The 22,671-nt window shown below is 46.4% G+C and overlaps 1 protein-coding gene across 3 annotated transcripts in view; it reads right to left on the bottom strand.

Moving 5' to 3' along the window:
* unc13a (unc-13 homolog A (C. elegans)) overlaps window positions 1-22,223 on the bottom strand; it is a 52,853-nt gene extending 30,630 nt beyond the window's left edge. For 2 of the 3 annotated variants that reach the window (XM_090235492.1, XM_090235493.1), the window contains exons 1-2: window positions 1,521-3,953; window positions 1,164-1,383 (exon numbers count right to left, since the gene is read on the bottom strand). In XM_090235492.1, coding sequence (XP_090091618.1) covers window positions 1,164-1,383; window positions 1,521-1,553 — 253 coding nt within the window. In that variant the 5' untranslated portion in view covers window positions 1,554-3,953. Of the gene's footprint in view, window positions 1-1,163; window positions 1,384-1,520; window positions 3,954-4,235; window positions 4,283-5,876; window positions 5,968-6,216; window positions 7,039-9,968; window positions 10,089-11,300; window positions 11,509-11,697; window positions 11,728-12,582; window positions 12,638-12,868; window positions 12,940-13,026; window positions 13,151-13,546; window positions 13,665-17,257; window positions 17,358-17,446; window positions 17,477-22,165 lie in introns of those variants that run through there. The other variant, XM_036978039.2, reaches the window with a different exon arrangement.
* Between the last annotated feature and the right edge of the window lie 448 nt (window positions 22,224-22,671).

Raw genomic sequence — 22,671 nt, 5'->3', positions numbered from 1 at the left:
AACAGTTTTCATTGGGTTGAATGGGATAAATATTGGATGAACGTATACGAAGGATGCATAACATAAACCATGGCATCTATAAACACAGATTTTACTGTTATCTTTGTTTTATTGTTCTTTTATTCATCTCTTTTATTGCCTTCTGTTGTTTTTTAAAACTTCTTATCCTGCATTTTTAAAATTGTTTTGCTGTAAAGTACGTTGCAATTTTAAATGCAGTTCAAATAAATCTTGATTTGATCTATAAGAGCAAATGTGCCCCATCATCAGAACACTGTGAGACAGAGTATGCAGTATGATTTATGGATGAGTACTCTGGCAGTATCTGCAGACCTGTGAAACGCCCATGAAGAGTTGGAAAGGTGGAGAGGATGTCAAGGAAAGACAAATGGCTTTTCATTTCCTTTCCAGAAAAACCAAACAAGATAGAGAGTGTCTGAGACAGCAGAGTGGGATGAGAGAATAAGAGGGAGGAGGACAAGCAGAGTGGGATGAGAGAATAAGAGGGAGGAGGACAAGCAGAGTGGGATGAGAGAATAAGAGGGAGGAGGACAAGCAGAGTGGGATGAGAGAATAAGAGGGAGGAGGACAAGCAGAGTGGGATGAGAGAATAAGAGGGAGGAGGACAAGCAGAGTGGGATGAGAGAATAAGAGGGAGGAGGACAAGCAGAGTGGGATGAGAGAATAAGAGGGAGGAGGACAAGCAGAGTGGGATGAGAGAATAAGAGGGAGGAGGACAAGCAGAGTGGGATGAGAGAATGAGAGGGAGGAGGACAAGCAGAGTGGGATGAGAGAATAAGAGGGAGGAGGACAAGCAGAGTGGGATGAGAGAATAAGAGGGAGGAGGACAAGCAGAGTGGGATGAGAGAATAAGAGGGAGGAGGACAAGCAGAGTGGGATGAGAGATGTAGGAGAATGGAGGGCAGAGTCTGAAGTACAACAGTCAAAGGAGCCTTTTAGTTAATAACCCTCTTATCCAAAGCAGCGGTCGGTAAGGTCCATTACAGAAGTAACCTCACACGTTTGGTGTTGCTAGTTACTACAAACCTCAAAACTATTTTTTCCCAACTTTATTTTTCATGTCTCACCGCTATATTATGTTTTAGCACCAACTGAAGAAAACTTTACAAGTCACTGAGCAACATCAACATGGCGCTACTTACTTTGCAGGCAGTCAGCGTTGAGCAGGTCCTGGCACTTATCGTGACATTTGACCCCACACTCGGTGCATCTCATGCCCTGGCGGGCGATACCCCACAGCAGCCCCTCACACTCATAGCAGTAGGTGGGCGTGGTGGCCGTCCACACCTCAAAGTTATGGGGCGTGGTGCAGGAGATGGGGTAGATCAGAGCCTGTAGAGTCTTCTTGTACACATGGCTCTTCTACAAGAGAAGGAAACAGAAGAAGAGAGAGGAGTTATAGAGTTACAGAGACTTAGTGGAATCTATGAGTACATGGAGAGAGAGAAAAACTAGCTGCATATAGTGTGAATAGAGAAAAGAAAGAGCCAGAAACGCACCAGTTCCTCGTTATTGAGAGTGCTGGACGCCATGGCTGATGTAATCCCTGCCTTCCTGGAGTTCTGAGCCAGGGACTGAGGTAGGCCAGGAAGGGGAGTAAAATAAAGGATGGAGTGGATGACAATGAAAGAAGAGATACGTTTGAAATATAGTAGTTCGGTGCATACTGTGATTGAAATACATTCAATAAGGGCTTTTAAAACAAAGTAACAACTTCGATTTTACTCAAAGAGGGAAGTATACTTCTGTTGATACATACTTTAACATCTTTCAACATAGTTTGGATCAGAATACATCTCAGTATGCATCTAAACCAATAGGGCATAATGCAGTCTAAACCAATAGGGCATAATGCAGTCTAAACCAATAGGGCATAATGCAGTCTAAGCCAATAGGGCATAATGCAGTCTAAACCAATAGGGCATAATGCAGTCTAAACCAATAGGGCATAATGCAGTCTAAACCAATAGGGCATAATGCAGTCTAAGCCAATAGGGCATAATGCAGTCTAAACCAATAGGGCATAATGCAGTCTAAGCCAATAGGGCATAATGCAGTCTAAGCCAATAGGGCATAATGCAGTCCAGCTGTATTCTCCCCAAGTGTTGATATAAGAAACAAGGGGTCGTGGGTATCTGAAATGAAAGTGCTCCAACATTCCCTTTTCATTTGGAACCCAGTGATACTCACCATAGCCTGTGACCGTGCATGTGAAGGAAGGAGGAAGCAGAACGAGAAACAAGTGTTAAAAGGGGCATGTCAAAACAACTTTATAGCTACAGTCACAAACATGGCCACAGTGGCATAGGGGTGATTTCAAAACAGATACAGGGTGGCGGTGATAAATTAGCCAAGGGAAAGGATAAATAACTCTATGATTTTGTTGATGAAACACTGGGTTTCATCCAGTGTCTAGACCTATAAATCACACAAGATGAAAACGAGGCATGTAAACAACTTTGTACACGGCTAGGACAAAGGCCCTTAGGGACAGAGTGGGAAATGAATGTACTTCCTTAGCAATGTTGAAGGATAGACACCATTAAAACACAGAGAGTTAGGACACTGTCTGAGAGAGAGAGAGGTAGTCAGCATTAGGAGAGAGAGCCATTGTCCTGCACATACTTCTGTGTCTGAGAACACTGGCTGAATATTAGTCTGGCTTTGTTGCACATTCAGATTCAGTTCCACTCAGCACATTACCTGGTCTGGATGAATCAGACTCAGGCAGTTAGTGTGTGTGTATGCGTGCGTGTGTGTGTGTGTGGGGGGGGGGGGGGGTGTACAGTGTGACAGTAAGCTGGATTCATAGAAACAAAGTGCTGAGCTATTTTGTCCGGAATGGTAATTCTTCATTACAGCTCACGTTGGAGCCGAGCCACCTGAGCGCTGAGCTGGCAGTATAGTCTGGCAGGCCTTCAGCTTATCAGAGCTATTCAACTCAAAACTTGGAAATCAGATCAATTGGCAAGGATGGATAGAACAAGGACAAGGCCATCTATTTGGTGTGAGTTTAATAGCCTAGTAAGCACCTGCTTTGACAGCTACTTAAACACTCTGCTCTGCCATTACTCCAGCTGGAGCCCAACAATGGTACTATTCCTCTGTATACTTCTCCAATGAAAATAATCTACTCTATTCAATCTTTAACGGGACAGATAAAGACAGCTATACTCTTAGAAAAAAAGGTGCTATCTAGAACCTAAAATGGTTATTTGGCAGTTCCATAAGATAACCCTTCGAAGAACCCTTTTTGGCTCCAGGTAGAACCCTTTAAGTTCCAGGTTGAACCCTTCTGGGTTCCATGTATAACCCTTTCCACAGAGGGTTCTACATAGAACCCTAAAGGGTTCTACCCGGAACCAAAAAGGGTTATACTTGAAACCAAAATTGGTTCTACCTGGAACCAAAAAGGATTCTACTTGGAACCAAAAAGGGTTCTCCTAGGGGACAGCCAAAGAACACTTTTTTTCTATGAGTATATGAGTGTTCACGTACAGTACAGCAGGATATAACTATCCAGGATTATTTTCTCCACTCTCATCTAGCATCCCATTGGTTAACATACCACACCCCCAGGGTGAGCAGTCAGAGAGAGGAGAGGACAGAGTGACGCTCCCTGGGAGGTGTGGAGGGCTAGAGTCTGACAGCCTCTCCAAGGCAGGCCTCAGTGGCCATCTGAGACCCCTGACTCTGGGTTCTTCAAGTAGAGACAGAAGGGCAGGGTCGTCCCCCTCAGGGCACAACAAGGAAAGAAGGGGGGAAGAAAGAAAGAAAGAGAGTAGAGAGAGAGAGAGAGAAGGGGTGAATGTCGAGTGACTATATTTAGTAAGTGGTCAGGACTTACACTGACCAGGTCCCTGACCAGAGGCATGGCTTTCCTCTTGCGGAGGTCCGGCATGCTGTCGATGCTATACAACGCCCCACCCACCCTGCATGGGGAGAAACCCCACAAACACAACACTCTTATTATCACAACATCCCCTTACACCACTAACACATAAACACACTGTAAATTACAGGAACAAACCTGGTCCCAGATCTGTTTGTGCTATATAGCCATGTTTGTATGACAATGGCCATTTGCAACACAAACAGATCTGGGACAAACTACACTCCAATTATTTACTCAAAATGTCATGCAGTTTTGTTCTTATTTCATGTTGTGAAGCTTTATTAGCATACTTGTGGGTGTGATCGTGACAGACACTTACCCTGCTGATAGCAACAGGGAGCAAATCCCAACCGACTCCCCTCGAGCCTGTGGAGAGACGGGTGAGACAGGGTGAGACAGGGTGAGACAGGGTGAGGAGTGATTGGCACATAGTATGCCTTGAAATGGTTTTATTAGGTCGTAGTACATCACATATCTGCCCCTGTCTGTCCCGCCACAATAACAAAGATTGAGTCTCCCACAGTTTATTAATATAAAATCAAGAAGGATGTGTTTAATTGGGCAGAAAACAGTCCTTAATGTCAGCCATAAAACATGGAAGAGAGACAAGAGGGCGTTGCCTCGGGTGATTTCACTGTCCATTGACGTCAGTGGGGAGGCCTTTGTGTTTGAAGGCCATGGTTGAAAGTGGATTTGTGACAGATCCTTATCTGCAGTAACATTCCAGTAATTCTATCTGTGCTCTAACAGGAAGACGTGCTCCTTATCTCTCTGTGTGTTCAGAGCACGACACAACAACACTGACATTCACGTTATTGTCACCAGCAGCGCTCACAAGCAACCACGGACACACCCACCTGGCAGTCGTTTCCAGCCCTGGCCCATCAGAACGGACAACATGCATATCGCTATGGGGTGGCAAAAACAAAACTGAAAAGAAAACAAATAAAATGGCACACAAACAGGGGTAAACAAATACAAATTATCTTGACAAAATAAAGACAGGCTAAAACAACCACTGGATCACAACTTAAAAGGGTCATATAAACTGGAATTAATGATTAAGAAGTGAATGAAACTAAACTGAAGGGGCACAGATGTCAGAAGATACATTTCAGGGCAGGGACATATGAAGGAGTGACAGCATTATGGTGAGAAACATAGCAGGCAGCCACATAGAAGGTCCATCCATACACACCCACCTGCACCAGCCTGGTCTCATAGACTAGACATAACATAGTAAATGGAAATCTGGGGAACTAAAATTTGAATGATATGTTACATTTGGTCACATAAGAAAGAAGGTTAAAATGAAAGGAAGGCTGTTGGTCGGGGAGGATGGGTGAGCGCATTAACGCAAATGTCTAGCAACCCAAAGGTTGCGTGTTTGAATCACATCACGGACAACTTTAGTATTTTGGCTAATTAGCAACATTGCAACTATTTACTACGTTTTAGCTACTTTGCAACTACTTAGCGTGTTAGCTAACCCTTCTCCTAACCTTAACCCTTAGCCTAGCTAACGTTAGCCACCTAGCCAATTTTAACCACAATAAAGTGGAATTTGTAACATATTATACAAAATATAATTCATAACATGTCATATAAAATATAATTCATAACATATCATACAAAATGGATGATGGACATTCACAAATTAATATTATATGAAACGTAACATCCTACTAAATGGAGGGAGAAAGATTTCCGTTTACTGTTACTTACATCTAACTCTGAGTCCATGTCGCACGTACACACACACAAACACACACACACACACACAAACACACACAAACTCCCCACGTACACACACACACACACCCCACGTACACACACCCCACGTACACACACACACACACACACACACACACACACACAAACTCCCCACGTACACACACACACACACCCCACGTACACACACCCCACGTACACACACACACACACACACACACAGTCTCACCTGCTGTAGCTGTAGTCGGACCTTGCTGCAGAGCCGTTGCCAGTTGGCCCTGGCCCGGTCTGGTCCAGGCTCCATGATGGGCCTTTGATAGCTGGGAGGGAAATGTACAGGGGATTTCAGACTGGTGCTCATTAATTGTGAAGATACTTAGATGGTAGAAAATGATCGAACTTCGCTCTGTTTTAAAGGCAGTAGTGGATAGTAATAAAAGTCTATTGTAGTACAACGTAATGTGTAGAGGGGAAAGTTGTAGTAAATAGTTGTGGTAATAGCGTAGCAGACAATGGTGTTCAGGCCAGCATTACTATATAACTACAGACGTGGATGGTTGAGGGTTCACCTGACAAGAGGAGTCTCACTCTTCTCTGCTGGGACTTCTGCTGGGGGACTCTCCACCACAGGGACCTCCTGCTCTAAAGACAGAGGCTCTTCCTCTTGAAGGTCTAGGAGGATATCATCCAGGGCATCAGACACTGGAGGCTGGGTCTCTGGAGCAGGGGGCTGGGTGGTGGGCACCGGGGGCTGGGCAGTGGGCACCGGGGGCTGGGTGAGGGATGGATGGATCATGGGAGTAAATGGAGGCTTGGTGGAGGCTGTGGTGACAGGGGGCTGGACAGGGGGCATGGTCTGGGCCTGGGTGGTGGGGGCCAGGGTGGGGGGCTCGGGCTGCTGCTCTCTCAGAGAGGCTTGTTTCTCCAGAGGGGGCCTGGTGATGGAGGCCTCGGGGGCCAGCGTGGGGGCTGTGCTGGTGGGGGTGGGGGTGTAGGGTGGCTCCTGGTCCTCGCTGAGCGTGCCGTCCAGAGGGTAGAGATCTTCATCTTCGTAAATGATCTCCTCCTCTCCCTCATAGTTGTACTCCCCCTCTCCCTGCTCGGGCTGGTAGAGCTCGCCCTCCTCATCGTAAATAGCCCCCTCCTCTCCTCCATCTTTGACATAGCCCCCTTCGTCACTGTACACCACCTCGGGCTCATCGGGGTCCCAGCCAGCCGATTCCTTGTCGTAGCTGACAGAGGAGTGGCAGGAGTGGTAAGAGTCGTTCTCATCGTAGAGCTCCACAGAGCCTCTCAGACTCCCCTCGTTCTCAGGGCCAAACTCCTCACTGAGCTGGGAGCTGCCTCGGCTCAGCTCCCCAGAGGAGGCATAGCGACTGCTGCCTGTAGGACTGTAGACAGACAGACAAATGGACCACAGTCAGAAACACAGACACATAGAGCAGACTGGGGACGAAAAAACAAAGAAATGAACAACCAAATGGGCCCAGAGTGCATGTTAAGGAGACGTATTTGGGACTAAAGTGAGGGAGAACAGTTAACCTAGGATAAAAAGGAGAGGAACAAACCCAGGCATCCTGGACCAAGGGATAGGCTAGTGTGTGTTCAGATGCATGAGTGTGGGGGTTATGTGGTGTAGTAACAGGGAAGTCTTCGTTTTTAGTATAGAGAGAGAGATATTATTGGTGGATGCTCTGATCACACGCCAAATACAAATCTGCATATTCAACAGAGCAGAGATTCACAAACACCCAGAGCCAACACAATAAACAGCGAAACAAGACGCGAGGTAAACAGCCTTGACAAGAAATGGCACCCACTCAGGTGAGGTGATGAGAGAGGGAGAGAGTGTGTGAGTGTAATATTTACTGTTCACTTTTTATTGTTCATTTCACATTTTGAGAGAGAAATCAGAGGGACAGGGGTGGAGAAAGAAAGTACAAGTGGAAAGAGAGAGGCAGGGGCCTACACTGGGCTGAAACAGACTCTTTTTAGCAGACAAATAAAATAGCGGAACATTTATCGACTTTGATGAATGAGGCTATTAGTGAGAAGAGAAAGAGAATGAGACACCTCATGAGTCAGAGAGAGAGAGAGAGCAGACTGGAACAACACACATCCCAACACACAGACAAGTCCACTCGTTTACACACAATCGATTAAAGCAGTGAAGGTTCAATAATGCATGAGGCGGTACAGGGGGAGTAAAGAAAGAAGGAAGAGTTAAACAGCCCTGGACTGTGTGTGTCTGTGTGAGAGAGACAGGGACCTGGACTGTGTGTGTCTGTGTGAGAGAGACAGGGACCTGGACTGTGTGTGTCTGTGTGAGAGAGACAGGGACCTGGACTGAGTGTGTCTGTTTGAGAGCTAGGAGACAGGGACCTGGGCTGAGTGTGTCTGTTTGAGAGCTAGGAGACAGGGACCTGGACTGTGTGTGTCTGTTTGAGAGCTAAGAGACAGGAACCTGGACTGTGTGTGTCTGTGTGAGAGAGACAGGGACCTGGGCTGAGTGTGTCTGTTTGAGAGCTAGGAGACAGGAACCTGGACTGTGTGTGTCTGTTTGAGAGCTAAGAGACAGGAACCTGGACTGTGTGTGTCTGTGTGAGAGAGACAGTGACCTGGACTGTGTGTGTCTGTGTGAGAGAGACAGGGACCTGGGCTGTGTGTGTCTGTTTGAGAGAGACAGGAACCTGGACTGAGTGTGTCTGTTTGAGAGCTAGGAGACAGGAACCTGGACTGAGTGTGTCTGTTTGAGAGCTAGGAGACAGGGACCTGGACTGTGTGTGTCTGTGTGAGAGCTAGGAGACAGGGACCTGGGCTGTGTGTGTCTGTGTGAGAGCTAGGAGACAGGGACCTGGACTGTGTGTGTCTGTGTGAGAGCTAGGAGACAGGGACCTGGACTGTTGTCTGTGTGAGAGCTGAGTCAGGAACCTGGGTTGTATATGTCTGTGTGAGAGCTAGGAGACAGGAACCTGGGCTGTTGTCTGTGTGAGAGCTAGGAGACAGGAACCTGGGCTGAATGTGTCTGTTTGAGAGCTAGGAGACAGGAACCTGGGCTGTGTGTGTCTGTGTGAGAGCTAGGAGACAGGGACCTGGACTGTTGTCTGTGTGAGAGCTAGGAGTCAGGAACCTGGGTTGTATATGTCTGTGTGAGAGCTAGGAGACAGGAACCTGGGCTGTTGTCTGTGTGAGAGCTAGGAGACAGGAACCTGGGCTGAATGTGTCTGTTTGAGAGCTAGGAGACAGGGACCTGGGCTGTTGTCTGTGTGAGAGCTAGGAGACAGGAACCTGGGCTGTGTGTGTCTGTGTGAGAGCTAGGAGACAGGAACCTGGGCTGAATGTGCCTGTTTGAGAGTTAGGAGACAGGAACCTGGGCTGAATGTGCCTGTTTGAGAGCTAGGAGACAGGAACCTGGGCTGAGTGTGTCTGTGTGAGAGCTAGGAGACAGGAACCTGGGCTGAATGCAAACAGGAAAACAGAACACCTGATGAAACCAACACACACATAGAAATACACACACGGCATACGCACAAAACCACATCCAGAATCCTGCTACTCAATCAAGAAGCGCACACGCATGCAAACTCTCTCTCTCTCTTTAGTACACCCACATGGACACACACAGCTCTTTCACTGAGCTGTCTGACAGAAACCTGCATTTTCCTTCTCAAACACCAAACACAGCAGGAGAGAGAGGTACAGTGGCACATACAGGAGGACATGTGTCTTCCCCGCTCTGATAGGCTACTATTTAATACTGAACAGGCATGCCTCCTGCCACCCAAGAGCCGGGGCCGGGGTCCTCGGCCAACAGTATGGCTGGCTCTGGCTGGGGGAAGCCTGAGCTGCATAGTTAATCACAGAGAGGACTTGTCACTGAGGCACCGTAGGAGGAGATAATAACAGGCTGCCAAATGAGAGACAGAGGAGGCAGAGGAACCATACAGAACACACTAACACCTCATCACTGCAACTCACATCAACTTAGCCAAGCTTCTCCTCTATGCCTTCAACGTCTTACATAACAACACAAACACAACAGGGGAACTCATTCACATTTCACCACAGATGTACGACAGAGAGAGGGGAGATCATGTGTGTGTGATACCGGTGTGTATACAGTAGTTATTATCAGGTAGATACAGGATCGGAACGTAGATAAGAAGTAGAGAGAGGGAGTTGAACAGCACATGCATGCAAGCACAGCGAGCGAGGAGGACAGGACTATTCCACCACTGACGTCACAGCGAGATCACGGACGAAGTCACAGGCTGGAGCAGGAGGAAGAGGAAGAGGAGGAAGAGGAGGTGCAGAGACCCACCTATCGGAGAGCGAGTGCCTACTGTCTAGAGAGTACTGGCGGCTGGTGTGCCGGCTCGAACCTGAGGCTGAATCGAGATCGCTGCGCCCGTTGGTGGCCGAGTCTAAACTATCATAGCGTCTGGCAGGAAGGAGGGAGAGGCAGTAGAGGAGGAGCATCAGTACAGTCTAGCCTGGGGCTTTTCAAAGACACACAGCAACATCCACAACACCAAACTGCCTGGCAAACCTACAGCATAAAGACCACTGGCACTGACCAAGGAGCCAGACAGAGCCAGTCAGACAGAGAAGAGAGTGATTGGTTTTAGCTATAGAGGAACTTGCAGGTCCATATGGCTAAAAACAGAATCACTGTCAAGAGAAGGCTTTATGCAATAACGTGGCTGCCCCAAGCAAGGCATGAGTTTGAGTGAACTTGTGCCTTTGAACAATAGATGTAAAGACAAAAAACACACTTGATTTTGGGGGGGGGGGGGTTGCTAAGTGATCACAGGGGGCTGTATTTCAGCCACACACAGACGCATGCACACTCACACACGTACGCGCACACACACACACACACACACACACACACACACACACACACACACACACACACACACACACACACACACACACACACACACACACACACACACACACACACACACACACACACACACACACACACACACACACACACACACACACACACACACACACACACACACACACACACACACACACACACACACACACACACACACTGATGGTGCCAGTGAGGCTCTTCCCACACGGCCTGTGTACAAGGTGGGCATGACTGCTCCTTTGGGTTTGTATAGTGAGGCCGCACCGCAGTATGCTCTGGAGAGTGAAGTCACAGTGGGACAACAGGTTACCATGTAACAACAGTGTAAACCAAAACAAGCTCACGGGGCTCTGTGGGTTCTGTATTAGTCTGATTTACTCTGTGGTGAATAGAGTGTCGATCTCTAGAGGAGACAAAGTCAATATGGATCCCTTGACTAAGAAGAGGTGTTGCGAGTGAGATCCATGCTCTGTCAATAGTCTAATGTAGTTTCCTTTCCTTGTCTCCTTTCCTTCACCCACACATATCTCAAAGAGCTGGACAGGGAAAAGTGACGACGTCCACCTCCCCTGCATGTTTTTAGATTAGAACAACTGTAGGACAGCAGCGTGTAATAAAATAACTTAAAGGTAAGTTTCAAATGAAAGAGAGGAGACAATGAAAGGAAGCTTATTGGGACGAACCCCCCATTGAGACCCCGAGTGGTGAACCAGGTAATGAAGCAGGTAAGGATGACAGAACAGGACAGGAGAGAGGCTAGGTTACCTCATGGGTCTCTGGTTGTCGTAGTCCAGCTCTTGGATGGAGCCGTTGTAGGAGGTGTGCGAGGAGTAGCGCTGGTCTCTCTGGATGGGGTACTGGTGCATGGAGGCGTTGGGCTGAGACGTGGTGTAGAAGGGAGGGGGGATGCTGTTACTGGTCTCACTGCGGTAGTCGCTGTCTCTGTCGTCCACCGCACTGTCTGGGTCTTCGTCTACACAGGAAATGGTTGAAATGTGATGATGATTATCATGATGTGAGGCTGGGTTCATCTGTACTCATTATGCTAGTATGTGCTTGGTGACATAATTAAACCTAGCAATATAGGCCTGCAGTACAAGGTTCCATTTGAGTCCGTATACATTGTTCGTTAAACTGTGTGAAAAAAACTAGAAAGACTTACTTTGCTGGTCTCCCCAAAGACTCCAGTTACCTACAAGGACAGAGGGTAAGTAGGTAATAAGTTACCACAGAATTTTTTTATTTGGGCCTGAGCCATAAACTCCCATGCTAAATAATGTGCACAGAGCAGTGGGTAGTCAGCCATAACTGACTACCCAGCATCCCATCACTCAAAGCGCATTCGCAGACTCCATCCGTAAACACTCACTGAAACACAGCATGCATGCGGACAAGCACTCACACACATACTGACCAACCTTTACGGCTGATCTCTCACAAATCGTCTCTCACAAATACCCACTGACAGACTGAAACACCCACCACAGCCCAGACTCATCCACAGTCGTTTCCACCCACCCACATGGGCCGTCATCATCAGACAGACAGGGCTGTGTCTGACAGGGCAGTGTAAGTATGCCAGCACACATCCATCACACAGCTAGCAGCCATAAATCACTGTGTGTGGGGCTGACTATGAGGCAGGCCTGCTGGCTCGATTCGTCATGTCAGCTTTTCTCTCTCCCTCCTTCCTTCCCTCCCTCCCTCCCTCCATCCGCCTGCCTGCCTTTCTGCCTGCTGCTTCCCCTCTAATCTGCATCCCAAAGACTCGGGAGGAGAGTGAAGAAGAAGGGGGGACGAGGAAGAAGAGGAGGAGGAGGAATGAAGTGAATATGAGGAGGAGGGAGGATAAGGGAGGATAGTAATGAGGGAGAGAAGGAGAGTGAAGAAGAGGAGGAGGAAGTGGAGACAGGGAGAGTGACAAGTAGGAAGTGGGGGGGGGGGGGGGGGGGGGGGCAGGAACAAAGTGAAAAGGAGGATGAAAGGGAGGAGGGTATTAAAGACGGTGTGAAGAGGCTACAGCCAGTATCAAGTGTCTACTACTCACAGCACTGTGTTGATGGCGCTTGCAGTGGTCTCTCCTCCTCCTCCTGGTATGTGTACTGCAACACACACACACACACAATAGATACAGCTGACTGACACTGTACATTGCACTGCAGCTAATCTAACATGGGGTAATCACCATCTAGGAGAGTTCTGGGTGTACCGAAAGGTCTACATCATATTTAATGCATAGAGTAAGTGATGACTTCTGTAATTACTGATGGCCCTGCCTTGTGGCGGGCGGGTAAGATGTAAACACAGAGGGAGGAGAGGAGGAGATGCCTTACGTCCTGGTCCCTCATGGCATTGAGTTGCTCCAGTTTCTTGGCCCAGTATCGAGCCTCATCCTCTGGAATGTCTGAAGCAGAAAGACCCATTCACTGGTCAGTCACTAAGGACACATTCATGCACGCACGCACGCACACACGCACACACACACACTAACCTAATGGCAGTTCAAAGCGGGTGTCCAGCAGCACGCGGTGGAAGGTGGGGTCTTTGGTGCCGGTGATCTCATTCTCAGCCATGATGACCTGGGAGTCCAGGGTCAGCCACTGCCCCGGCCCGTCCTAGCACGAGCACACACACACACACACACACACACGTACTGTTACTGTACAGGGTAACACTTTCCCTCTTACAGTCAAACAATTGGGAGGATGCTAAAAAGAGTCCTAGTTACAGTGTTTCAAAGCAGAGGAATTCACTCCCTGTAGGTTATCCATCTTTACCATCCAAGAACACTCCCCTTAAACTCCTTTCATCCCTGATATGAAGTGTATTCCACCTTAAACACTTTGATGTAGCTTGACAACAAACAGTATGAGTCTATTGTTGTGATGAACTAGCGTTTGAGCCTCGGATGTGCTGCTGGTAAACCGCCTTGTGCTCTCAGGAGGGTGGAGTGTGGTGGGGAAGGAGAGGGGGCATCGGGGGGGGGGGGGGGGGGGGGGGGCGTACCGTACCTCATTAGACTGGCGGATGTTTTGCAGGGGGATCCACAAGGTCCCCACCATGGTGTCCCAGATTAACCCTTTGTTCCACACCTCCACCGTCAGCCCCAGGTCCAGCCTGTTGATCTCACTGCACAGGGAGAGAGAGAGAAGGGGGGGTAAGAAGGTGTAGAGAAAAAGAGGGAGACAAGAAGATGAGGAGGGAGAGAGAGAGAGAAGTGATGAGATGAGGAAATAAACTAAACAGACTGGGAGACCGAAATGACAAAACCCTGATTGAGCAACAGGGCCTGGAAATATAGAACCCATCTTATATAGAAGTGAAATATATATACCATAAGATACCAAGCGCTAATCTAATAGAACAAAGAGCCAATGTGGTTCACCCTGTGGTGGATGTGAGTCACTGAGCCACAGAGAGCTGTCTGAGGGGGAGAGGCGAGGTCAATAAGGCAGAGTGAAGGAGACCAGTATTATTTCCATCAGGGAAAACAGGAGTTACTTCTAGCAGGAAAAAAGCATATAGAGCTGACTGTCCAGGACTGATTTGGTCAATAACATATATACACTGGGCACCTCCATTATCTCAAGTATCCACACAGCTATTCTCAGATTGCATCCCCATGGTACCTGACCCCTGGTCAAAAGTAGTTCTGTATAGGGACAGCCAGGAATCCCCTTGTGACAGGGGGAGTGGAAGATTGTTGTGTGCAGGCTTCACAAATGTGTTTAACTTGTTCAGACATTTCTACCCTGTCTATCTATGGGTAACAGGGTTGATGTGTTATTCTAGTCTGTCTATCTATGGGTAACAGGGTTGACGTGTTATTCTAGCCTGTCTATCTATGGGTAACAGGGTTGATGTGTTATTCTACCCTGTCTATCTATGGGTAACAGGGTTGACGTGTTATTCTAGCCTGTCTATCTATGGGTAACAGGGTTGACGTGTTATTCTAGTCTGTCTATCTATGGGTAACAGGGTTGATGTGTTATTCTAGCCTGTCTATCTATGGGTAACAGGGTTGACGTGTTATTCTAGCCTATCTATCTATGAACAGGGTTGATGTGTTATTCTAGCCTGTCTATCTATGGGTAACAGGGTTGATATGTTATTCTACCCTGTCTATCTATGGGTAACAGGGTTGACGTGTTATTCTAGCCTGTCTATCTATGGGTAACAGGGTTGATGTGTTATTCTAGTCTGTCTATCTATGGGTAACAGGGTTGACGTGTTATTCTAGCCTGTCTATCTATGGGTAACAGGGTTGACGTGTTATTCTACCCTGTCTATCTATGGGTAACAGGGTTGACGTGTTATTCTAGCCTGTCTATCTATGGGTAACAGGGTTGATGTGTTATTCTAGTCTGTCTATCTATGGGTAACAGGGTTGACGTGTTATTCTAGCCTGTCTATCTATGGGTAACAGGGTTGACGTGTTATTCTACCCTGTCTATCTATGGGTAACAGGGTTGACGTGTTATTCTAGCCTGTCTATCTATGGGTAACAGGGTTGATGTGTTATTCTAGCCTGTCTATCTATGGGTAACAGGGTTGATATGTTATTCTAGCCTGTCTATCTATGGGTAACAGGGTTGACGTGTTATTCTACCCTGTCTATCTATGGGTAACAGGGTTGATGTGTTATTCTAGCCTGTCTATCTATGGGTAACAGGGTTGATATGTTATTCTAGCCTGTCTATCTATGGGTAACAGGGTTGACGTGTTATTCTACCCTGTCTATCTATGGGTAACAGGGTTGATGTGTTATTCTAGCCTGTCTATCTATGGGTAACAGGGTTGACGTGTTATTCTAGCCTGTCTATCTATGGGTAACAGGGTTGATGTGTTATTCTACCCTGTCTATCTATGGGTAACAGGGTTGATGTGTTATTCTAGTCTGTCTATCTATGGGTAACAGGGTTGACGTGTTATTCTAGCCTGTCTATCTATGGGTAACAGGGTTGATGTGTTATTCTAGCCTGTCTATCTATGGGTAACAGGGTTGATGTGTTATTCTAGTCTGTCTATCTATGGGTAACAGGGTTGATGTGTTATTCTAGTCTGTCTATCTATGGGTAACAGGGTTGATGTGTTATTCTAGCCTGTCTATCTATGGGTAACAGGGTTGACGTGTTATTCTAGCCTGTCTATCTATGGGTAACAGGGTTGATATGTTATTCTAGTCTGTCTATCTATGGGTAACAGGGTTGATGTGTTATTCTAGCCTGTCTATCTATGGGTAACAGGGTTGACGTGTTATGCTCGACCCGCTCAGTTTTGGACCACAAAACACCAGAAAATGGCCAAAAAGTGTAGAACCAGATCACCTGCTTGTACACTATGATTTGACTATTAGATGTTCAATGTCTCTCTTGAAAAAAATATTTAAATAATAATAATTTCACCAAATTAAAATGAGATCTCAGTTCACGTAACAGGTCCGCCCCCCTTAAAATGAATCACTAATAACATGAAATAAATAATAATCTTCAGAAATGACTGTGTCAAAGCAACAAAATAGCGAGGGCTTTACAGTGAAGGTGAAAACTTGGAGAAGTGTTGGGTTTAAGTGGGTTAAACTGAAGCTGAATTTTGAATGTGGTCTATATTAAAAGTGCACTTCATTTAATATAACAGGCTTTTAAAATGCAATATTTGTGCACAATTTCTACTGAAAATAAGAGGGGACGCAAAAGGTACTCATTTCGTGGCAACTTCCTGTTCCTGTTATCAGTACTAAAAACATTTTGGCCTCCCGGGTGGCGCAGTGGTTAAGGGTGCTATACTGCAGCGCCAGCTGTGCCATCAGAGTCCCTGGGTTCGCGTCCAGGCTCTGTTGTAACCGGCCGCGACCGGGAGGTCCGTGGGGCGACGCACAATTGACCTAGCGTCGCCCGGGTTAGGGAGGGCTTGGTCGGTAGGGGTGTCCTTGTCTCATCGCGCACCAGCTACTCCTGTGGCGGGCTGGGCGCAGTGTTTGCTAACCAAGGTGGCCAGGTGCACGGTGTTTCCTCCGGCGCATTGGTGCGGCTGGCTTCCGGGTTGGATGTGCGCTGTGTTAAGAAGCAGTGCGGCTTGGTTGGGTTGTGTATCGGAGGACGCATGACTTTCAACCTTCGTCTCTCCCGAGCCCGTACGGGAGTTGTAGCGATGAGACAAGATAGTAGCTACTACAACAATTGGATACCACGAAATTGGGGAGAAAAAGGGGTAATTTTTTTTTTTACAAATATATATATAAAAAAAAAACAGTTAGACTCTGTGACAAGTGCCCTATCCAAGGCTTCATCTGAACTCCTGCCCAGTGACTGTGGCACTCCAAACAATGAGAGTGTTGCTGGGCACCTTAAACGTCACTACTTAAAACATTTATTCAGGAGTCCCTGCAGTCCGTGTTACACAACATGTGTGCACTCTGGTGTTAACACATTAGTGTCACTGCCTGCCCCGGCTGCATGGACGGCTGGCTGGCTGGCTGGCTGGCTGGCTGGCTGGCTCAACAGTTGCATATCTCGTATCTGAGATCAGGCATCCAGAGCCTTGTGGTCTCATCACTGACAGAGCACTTAGGACCCAGGGCAGCTCAACGTGTGGAGAGAGAAACTAGTAAGTCTTTCCTATAGAGGGAGAGGTGGAGGAGGAGGAAGAAGAAGAAGAGTGGGATGGGAGAGAGGAAGAGGCGAACAAATGAGGGAGAGGAGGAGAGGGGGAAGAAGTCTTACAACATGAAGTCCTGCTCCCAGCATGGCTGGCCGCCCCGCACAGCAATGGTGGTGCTCTTGACATTCTGCACCTTCAGCGTTACGTAGGTGTTAAATTTCTCTGTGGAACAACGAGGAATATCAGTGTTACTAGCAAACAAACCGGTGTTTAAGACTTTTTAAGACGAAGTCAAACGTGTCTCAACTCACCTTGGGGTCCATCGAGTTTGGCTTTCTTCACTGCAAAACAGACAGAAAAAAAAAACAACAACAAAAAGAGTGAGCCATCCTGTAATGGATTAAACCAAATGGGGTCAATCAACCTAGAGATTCAGGTTTCTAACAACAAAGCTATTAACAACCCACACCTTCCTGAGCTGAACAGGTTTGCTGCATAAGACAGCGTCAAAACATATGTTCATTTTGCAATTTAGATCAGAAATCTTAGATATTCTTCTCATATTCCAATATGCATATCAGCCCATGCGGGGATCGTGGGTGATGACAAGACCCTGGCATTTCGTAGGAGGAGGAGGAAGGAAGGACCTAATTCAGTCAGCCTGGGCACACTTCCTCTGATGGCAGAATGCCTGGGTCTTAACATCAAAGCCTGTATTCACTAACAGATGTCAAGAGCTCTATTTGAGTGGAAGGCTCTCAGCGGTATGCTCAGGTGAGAGGGGTTCAGAGAGAAGAGGAGCACACAGGATTCAGTGTGTGTGTGTGTGTGTCTGTACACACGTAGTCTCACATATGATGACCAGTAAGGGTGACACAATGAAAGCAGGTCTGTTAAGGTAAAGGTACCACTGTCACCTTCTATAAATTGGGGATCACTTTAGGTAAGCAATCATTTTTTTCGGACCCATTCATTATTCATTAACCCCGCGCCCACCCGCCCGCCCTGCCGATGCCAAGTAACCCCATGTTCAGGGCTTTAATATTCAAAGCCTTCCTTCTAATCCACAGTGAATGCCTCCCCTCACTTCATCTCTAAGAGCTGCAGTTAAGAAAAGGGACTTAGGGGAAAAAGGCCCATTTGGAATCACAGAGTTGGCTAAAATAACCTCCAATGCTTTTCTCTGAGGACACAGTGCTGCCACTCAGATGCCCGCATGGCTGGCATGGCCAGTCCTAATGACCTACTGACACGTTCTCTATCATTATGGGTCCAGCTGGAGCACTCCCACCTGTATGAATAATCCATATCATAACAGCCATCACAAGAATGGCTTTTTTTATGAAGCCACACAAGAGTTCAGCTAAAGGAAAATAAAAATGAAAGAAAATAAAATTGTGTCTCCTGCTGTCTGACTTGACATGATAAGGTTAATATGTCAGAGTCAGTTAATGATGAAGCAGCGTGACAATAGTGGATGTATTTGTTTTCCTAAAATAGCTCATCCCAACAGACCCTGAAGAGGATGTTTGTTTTATCTGAATATCAATATGATTTTGCTAGTCTGCAGGGCAGGAGGAGGAGTTAGAGGATGCACTTAACCAACTTCAGAGCTAAGCCTTTCATGATTCACCATTACTCAATATAACAGACTACTTTATCCCCTGTAGGGTGATTCCATGGAACACTGCAAAATACAAAGAACAAAAGAGATGTCCAGCTCCATTACCATCGCCTCCCTTTGCAGAGCTGAAGCTAACAGGATTCTACCCAATCATTCAGCCAGCCTCTTCAGCTGTCTATTCCTCAGCACCTCCGCCATGTCTCTCTCACTTACCATCCGTTCACCCACCCCCCCCTTCCAACGCAGTGCTTTCCCCATCATCAACCTCTCAATCCACTGTCTGGATTCTCGCTCTCTCTTCCTCTTGTTCTCTCTCTCTCTCTCTCTCTCTCTCTCTCTCTCTCTCTCTCTCTCTCTCTCTCTCTCTCTCTCTCTCTCTCTCTCTCTCTCTCTCTCTCTCTCTCTCTCTCTCTCTCTCTCTCTCTCTCTCTCTCTCTCTCTCTCTCTCTCTCTCTCTCTCTCTCTCTCTCTCTCTCTCTCTCTCTCTCTCTCTCTCTCTCTCTCTCTCTCTCTCTCTCTCTCTCTCTCTCTCTCTCTCTCTTCCCCTCATTCTCTCTCGTTCCCTCTCACTCTTCCTCTCGTTCTCTCTCTTCCTGCCATGTGGCGTGTGCTCCCTCTCTATCTCTTTGGCTCGTGCTCCATTAATCTCTCTGTTCATCCAAGTGCAGGCAGAGCAGAACCCCCACTACTAAAAATAACCACTTCAGCGGGACAGTAGTGGATAGGGGGTTGGGGGTGAAGGGTAGAGGGGGACTCACACAGCTCAAATGCACAATACTAAACCGGTTTAGCTATGATGTTAGGAGGGTTACAAAAAAAGGCCCACTTTTTTAAAAAGCACACAAGCTAGTGTCTCTTCGCAGGAAATATAGTCACTCTCGCCCTGCGGAAGAGCTCCAGGGTTTTATTGCCTGAGATTTTCCAGTCGAAAGCTTACAAGCACCTCATACTTCAGATCAGTTGTACTTGTACAAAGAGCAAGAAACAGCAATATAATTCAAACATGTAGCCTGCAGGAATTCTATAATGTCGGAGTTCTCAGTTATGAAGAAACAGAGAAAGAAGATACAGAATGAAACTCTCTGATTGGCAGGAATGAGACGACATAATTGCTTTCTTCTGTCATATTGTCTTATTCAATCTAATAGAGGGGGAATTAAGTTACTCACACACAGTGAAATTAAGCTTTATTATCATTTGAATAATAAACTATATCATGGAGGTCAATTATATTTTATTTTAAAGGATCCATTGTAATGTGCCCTAATGAAGAACAAAACTGTCTCCATTAAAAAAAACAATGAATCCACAGAATATGAAACACAAAAATTAAATTAAAGCCAAGGGCTCGCTCTCTTTCAGGGAGCAGCCTGTCGAGATACAGCCAGGCATCATGTATTCTGAACCTGAACAGAACATGAGATATTGTTATATAGCGTCTGATTACATGGAGCTGAACGGCCCTCGGCTGGCGCAAGCTAATTATCCTTCCGTTGGATTACAACATTATTCATGCTTGCTAGCTGAGCCACTGAACGCATGACATGCTGGGGAATACGGAGAGCTTCAGTGGACATTCATGTGGGAAGAAGAAATGACTGGGGATTTGACAACTAAAAACAAGCCCGGTCATTGCTGCACTGAAGTGTGTGTGTACTCGTTGATATTGTAATGTGACGCTAGAAAGCTGCTCTCTCGCTGAACACTGGGCACCACACTGGGCACTCACTAATGATCTGAAGATATGCAAATAGACCCGTAGTTAGAATCATGCGTTTATAAGAAATGGTAACAGTGGGGACATTTCTTCTCCACTGGGTTCAATGCCATGTTCTCTCTGCCATTTCTACATGAAGGTCTAACAAAAATCACTCATATCCCCATTCTTCCTCCAGTCTCTCGATAGTGGGTGAAAATAGTGCCACTTGTAAGAAAAGTCTCAGTCTCTCAATCTCACCTTGGCTACGGGATTTTATATGACCACTAATTTAGCTGTACACTCATTACTAATGGGAAATTAAAGGAAAAGTCCCAAATGCCAGGGAGAGGGTTGCTATGCCAACAAAATGTGAAGATATCGCGGGTACATCTGGCAGTCTGTCTCAATCCTGACATCTGTGCAATCAGCTTGTTTATCCAAGTACTGTGCCAAGAAAATATCCTGTCTCCACAAACACTTTAGGGTTGCTGGCATTCCACTCTACCACTTTCATAGAAAAATCGTGACAGGCCAACGTTTTAGGGAAGTGACTGTGGGTGTGAATCGATGTGACAATAGCGTAAACCCGAAAGCAGTCCACTGTATGCCTAAATAATCTAGAACAAGCAGGCAGCTAACAAATTAACTGGAAAACAAGTTACTGAGGGGGAAAAAAATAGGTCAACACAGCTAATGTTCAAACAACCCGATCAAAAACGGGATTATTTTGCTGTTTTGATTTGAGGGCTACAAGACATCTGCTATTAGGTGTTTTTGTTGGGAGAGTAAATTGACTGAAGGACTCGCGCCAATGCCCCATTGCCCAGGGTAAAATCTATTGGACTAACTGTTCTTATCCTTGGAGAAAATGCATTTCACACAAACAATCATTCTAGAAGGGGTATGGTCAACAACACCGATTCAACATATAGCAGGCTAGCGCTGGAGGCAATCTACTGTAGTCACCGCATAGAAAGGTTGCATTCAGGATATTTCCTCGGAAACGTCACGATTTCTTAAGCGAAAGGCTGTCATAAGGAATGCAATCATCGTTATGATAGACAACCAAAAGCAATAGTACACAAACTAAATGAACAATATTTGCTGTGCGAACCACCCCTCCATATTTAAAAATCTGAATAGAAACCAAAAATAACATTTACAGTACACGCCTTTTTAGTGAGCTACTACACACGGGGACATAATCCAACCCTGGACTCAGTTTTGGACAATCATATTCCAGATACTCATATTTACTCTGTGTAGCCTGCTTTATGATAATATTCAAACATATTTTGAGCATGATTTGTTGCGGTTAATAGACTACAATAACGACAGTTCAGCGACCATTTTATCAACAATCAAAGTGTTTATGATGACTGACAGTGTTCATTCCGCTTCTCCATCATTAGAAGACAGTCATATAATAAAACAAGAAGTAGACTAATTTAAAAAATGATGTAGGCTGTCTGGCCACCTAAAGAATACAACGAGTTTTCTAGTCAAAGGAATTTGACTACAGCCAATTTAAAACAAATGTAGTATTCAGCGCGTCGTTTAGGCCTATACGCCAACAATTAAGACATTTTAGAGCAGAATCAGCTGCAAATGAGATGAATTGAAGAAAACCGCCCGCGGAGCAACTGGTTACCCGTGTAAATAAGAGCATTTCTCTCGACAGCCAACAGTAGTCTGTTTGTCACTTACCGCCAACGCACAGCAATGACATCTCTTAGCTCTGGCTATGATCGCTCCCAGATGTCTTCCACCGGCACCGATATTTCAATTCGGAGTAATGTCCGTCTCTATAGCCTGTATAAATAGGTGGATGGAGTCAGCTCCGTTTCTACTAGAAACTATTATACGTCACTGTTTTGCGACAGTAAAAAAAAATCTGATCTTTCGAGTCTTTCGTCGTGCGCTTTCCCTTTCGTGTATGGATCAATTTAGGGGGTTATATTTCAACCTCAGCTCTCCGCTCCCCGACGCACAGCCATCTTGTTCAGCACCACCACTGTAAGGACAGTTCCCGAGACTTACGTCACGGTAGTGATGACGGGATGACCCAAGGATGCTCGCAACACCTGACTGTCATGCCTCCCTGAACGTTTCGTGGTCCCGCTGAAAATCCAAAATATAGTCTACAGCATCTTCTAACCTCAGATTAGATAACTGGACCTAAGAGAGAGCATTAAACTTGTCTTCAAGTCCAC

Source organism: Oncorhynchus mykiss, chromosome 5 (assembly GCF_057628025.1).
Source record: "Oncorhynchus mykiss isolate SJ-2025 chromosome 5, ASM5762802v1, whole genome shotgun sequence".
In the NCBI taxonomy this organism is placed as follows: domain Eukaryota; kingdom Metazoa; phylum Chordata; class Actinopteri; order Salmoniformes; family Salmonidae; genus Oncorhynchus; species Oncorhynchus mykiss.
Note: the sequence above shows the minus strand (reverse complement) of the source record. Positions and strands in the feature narration are given on the sequence as shown.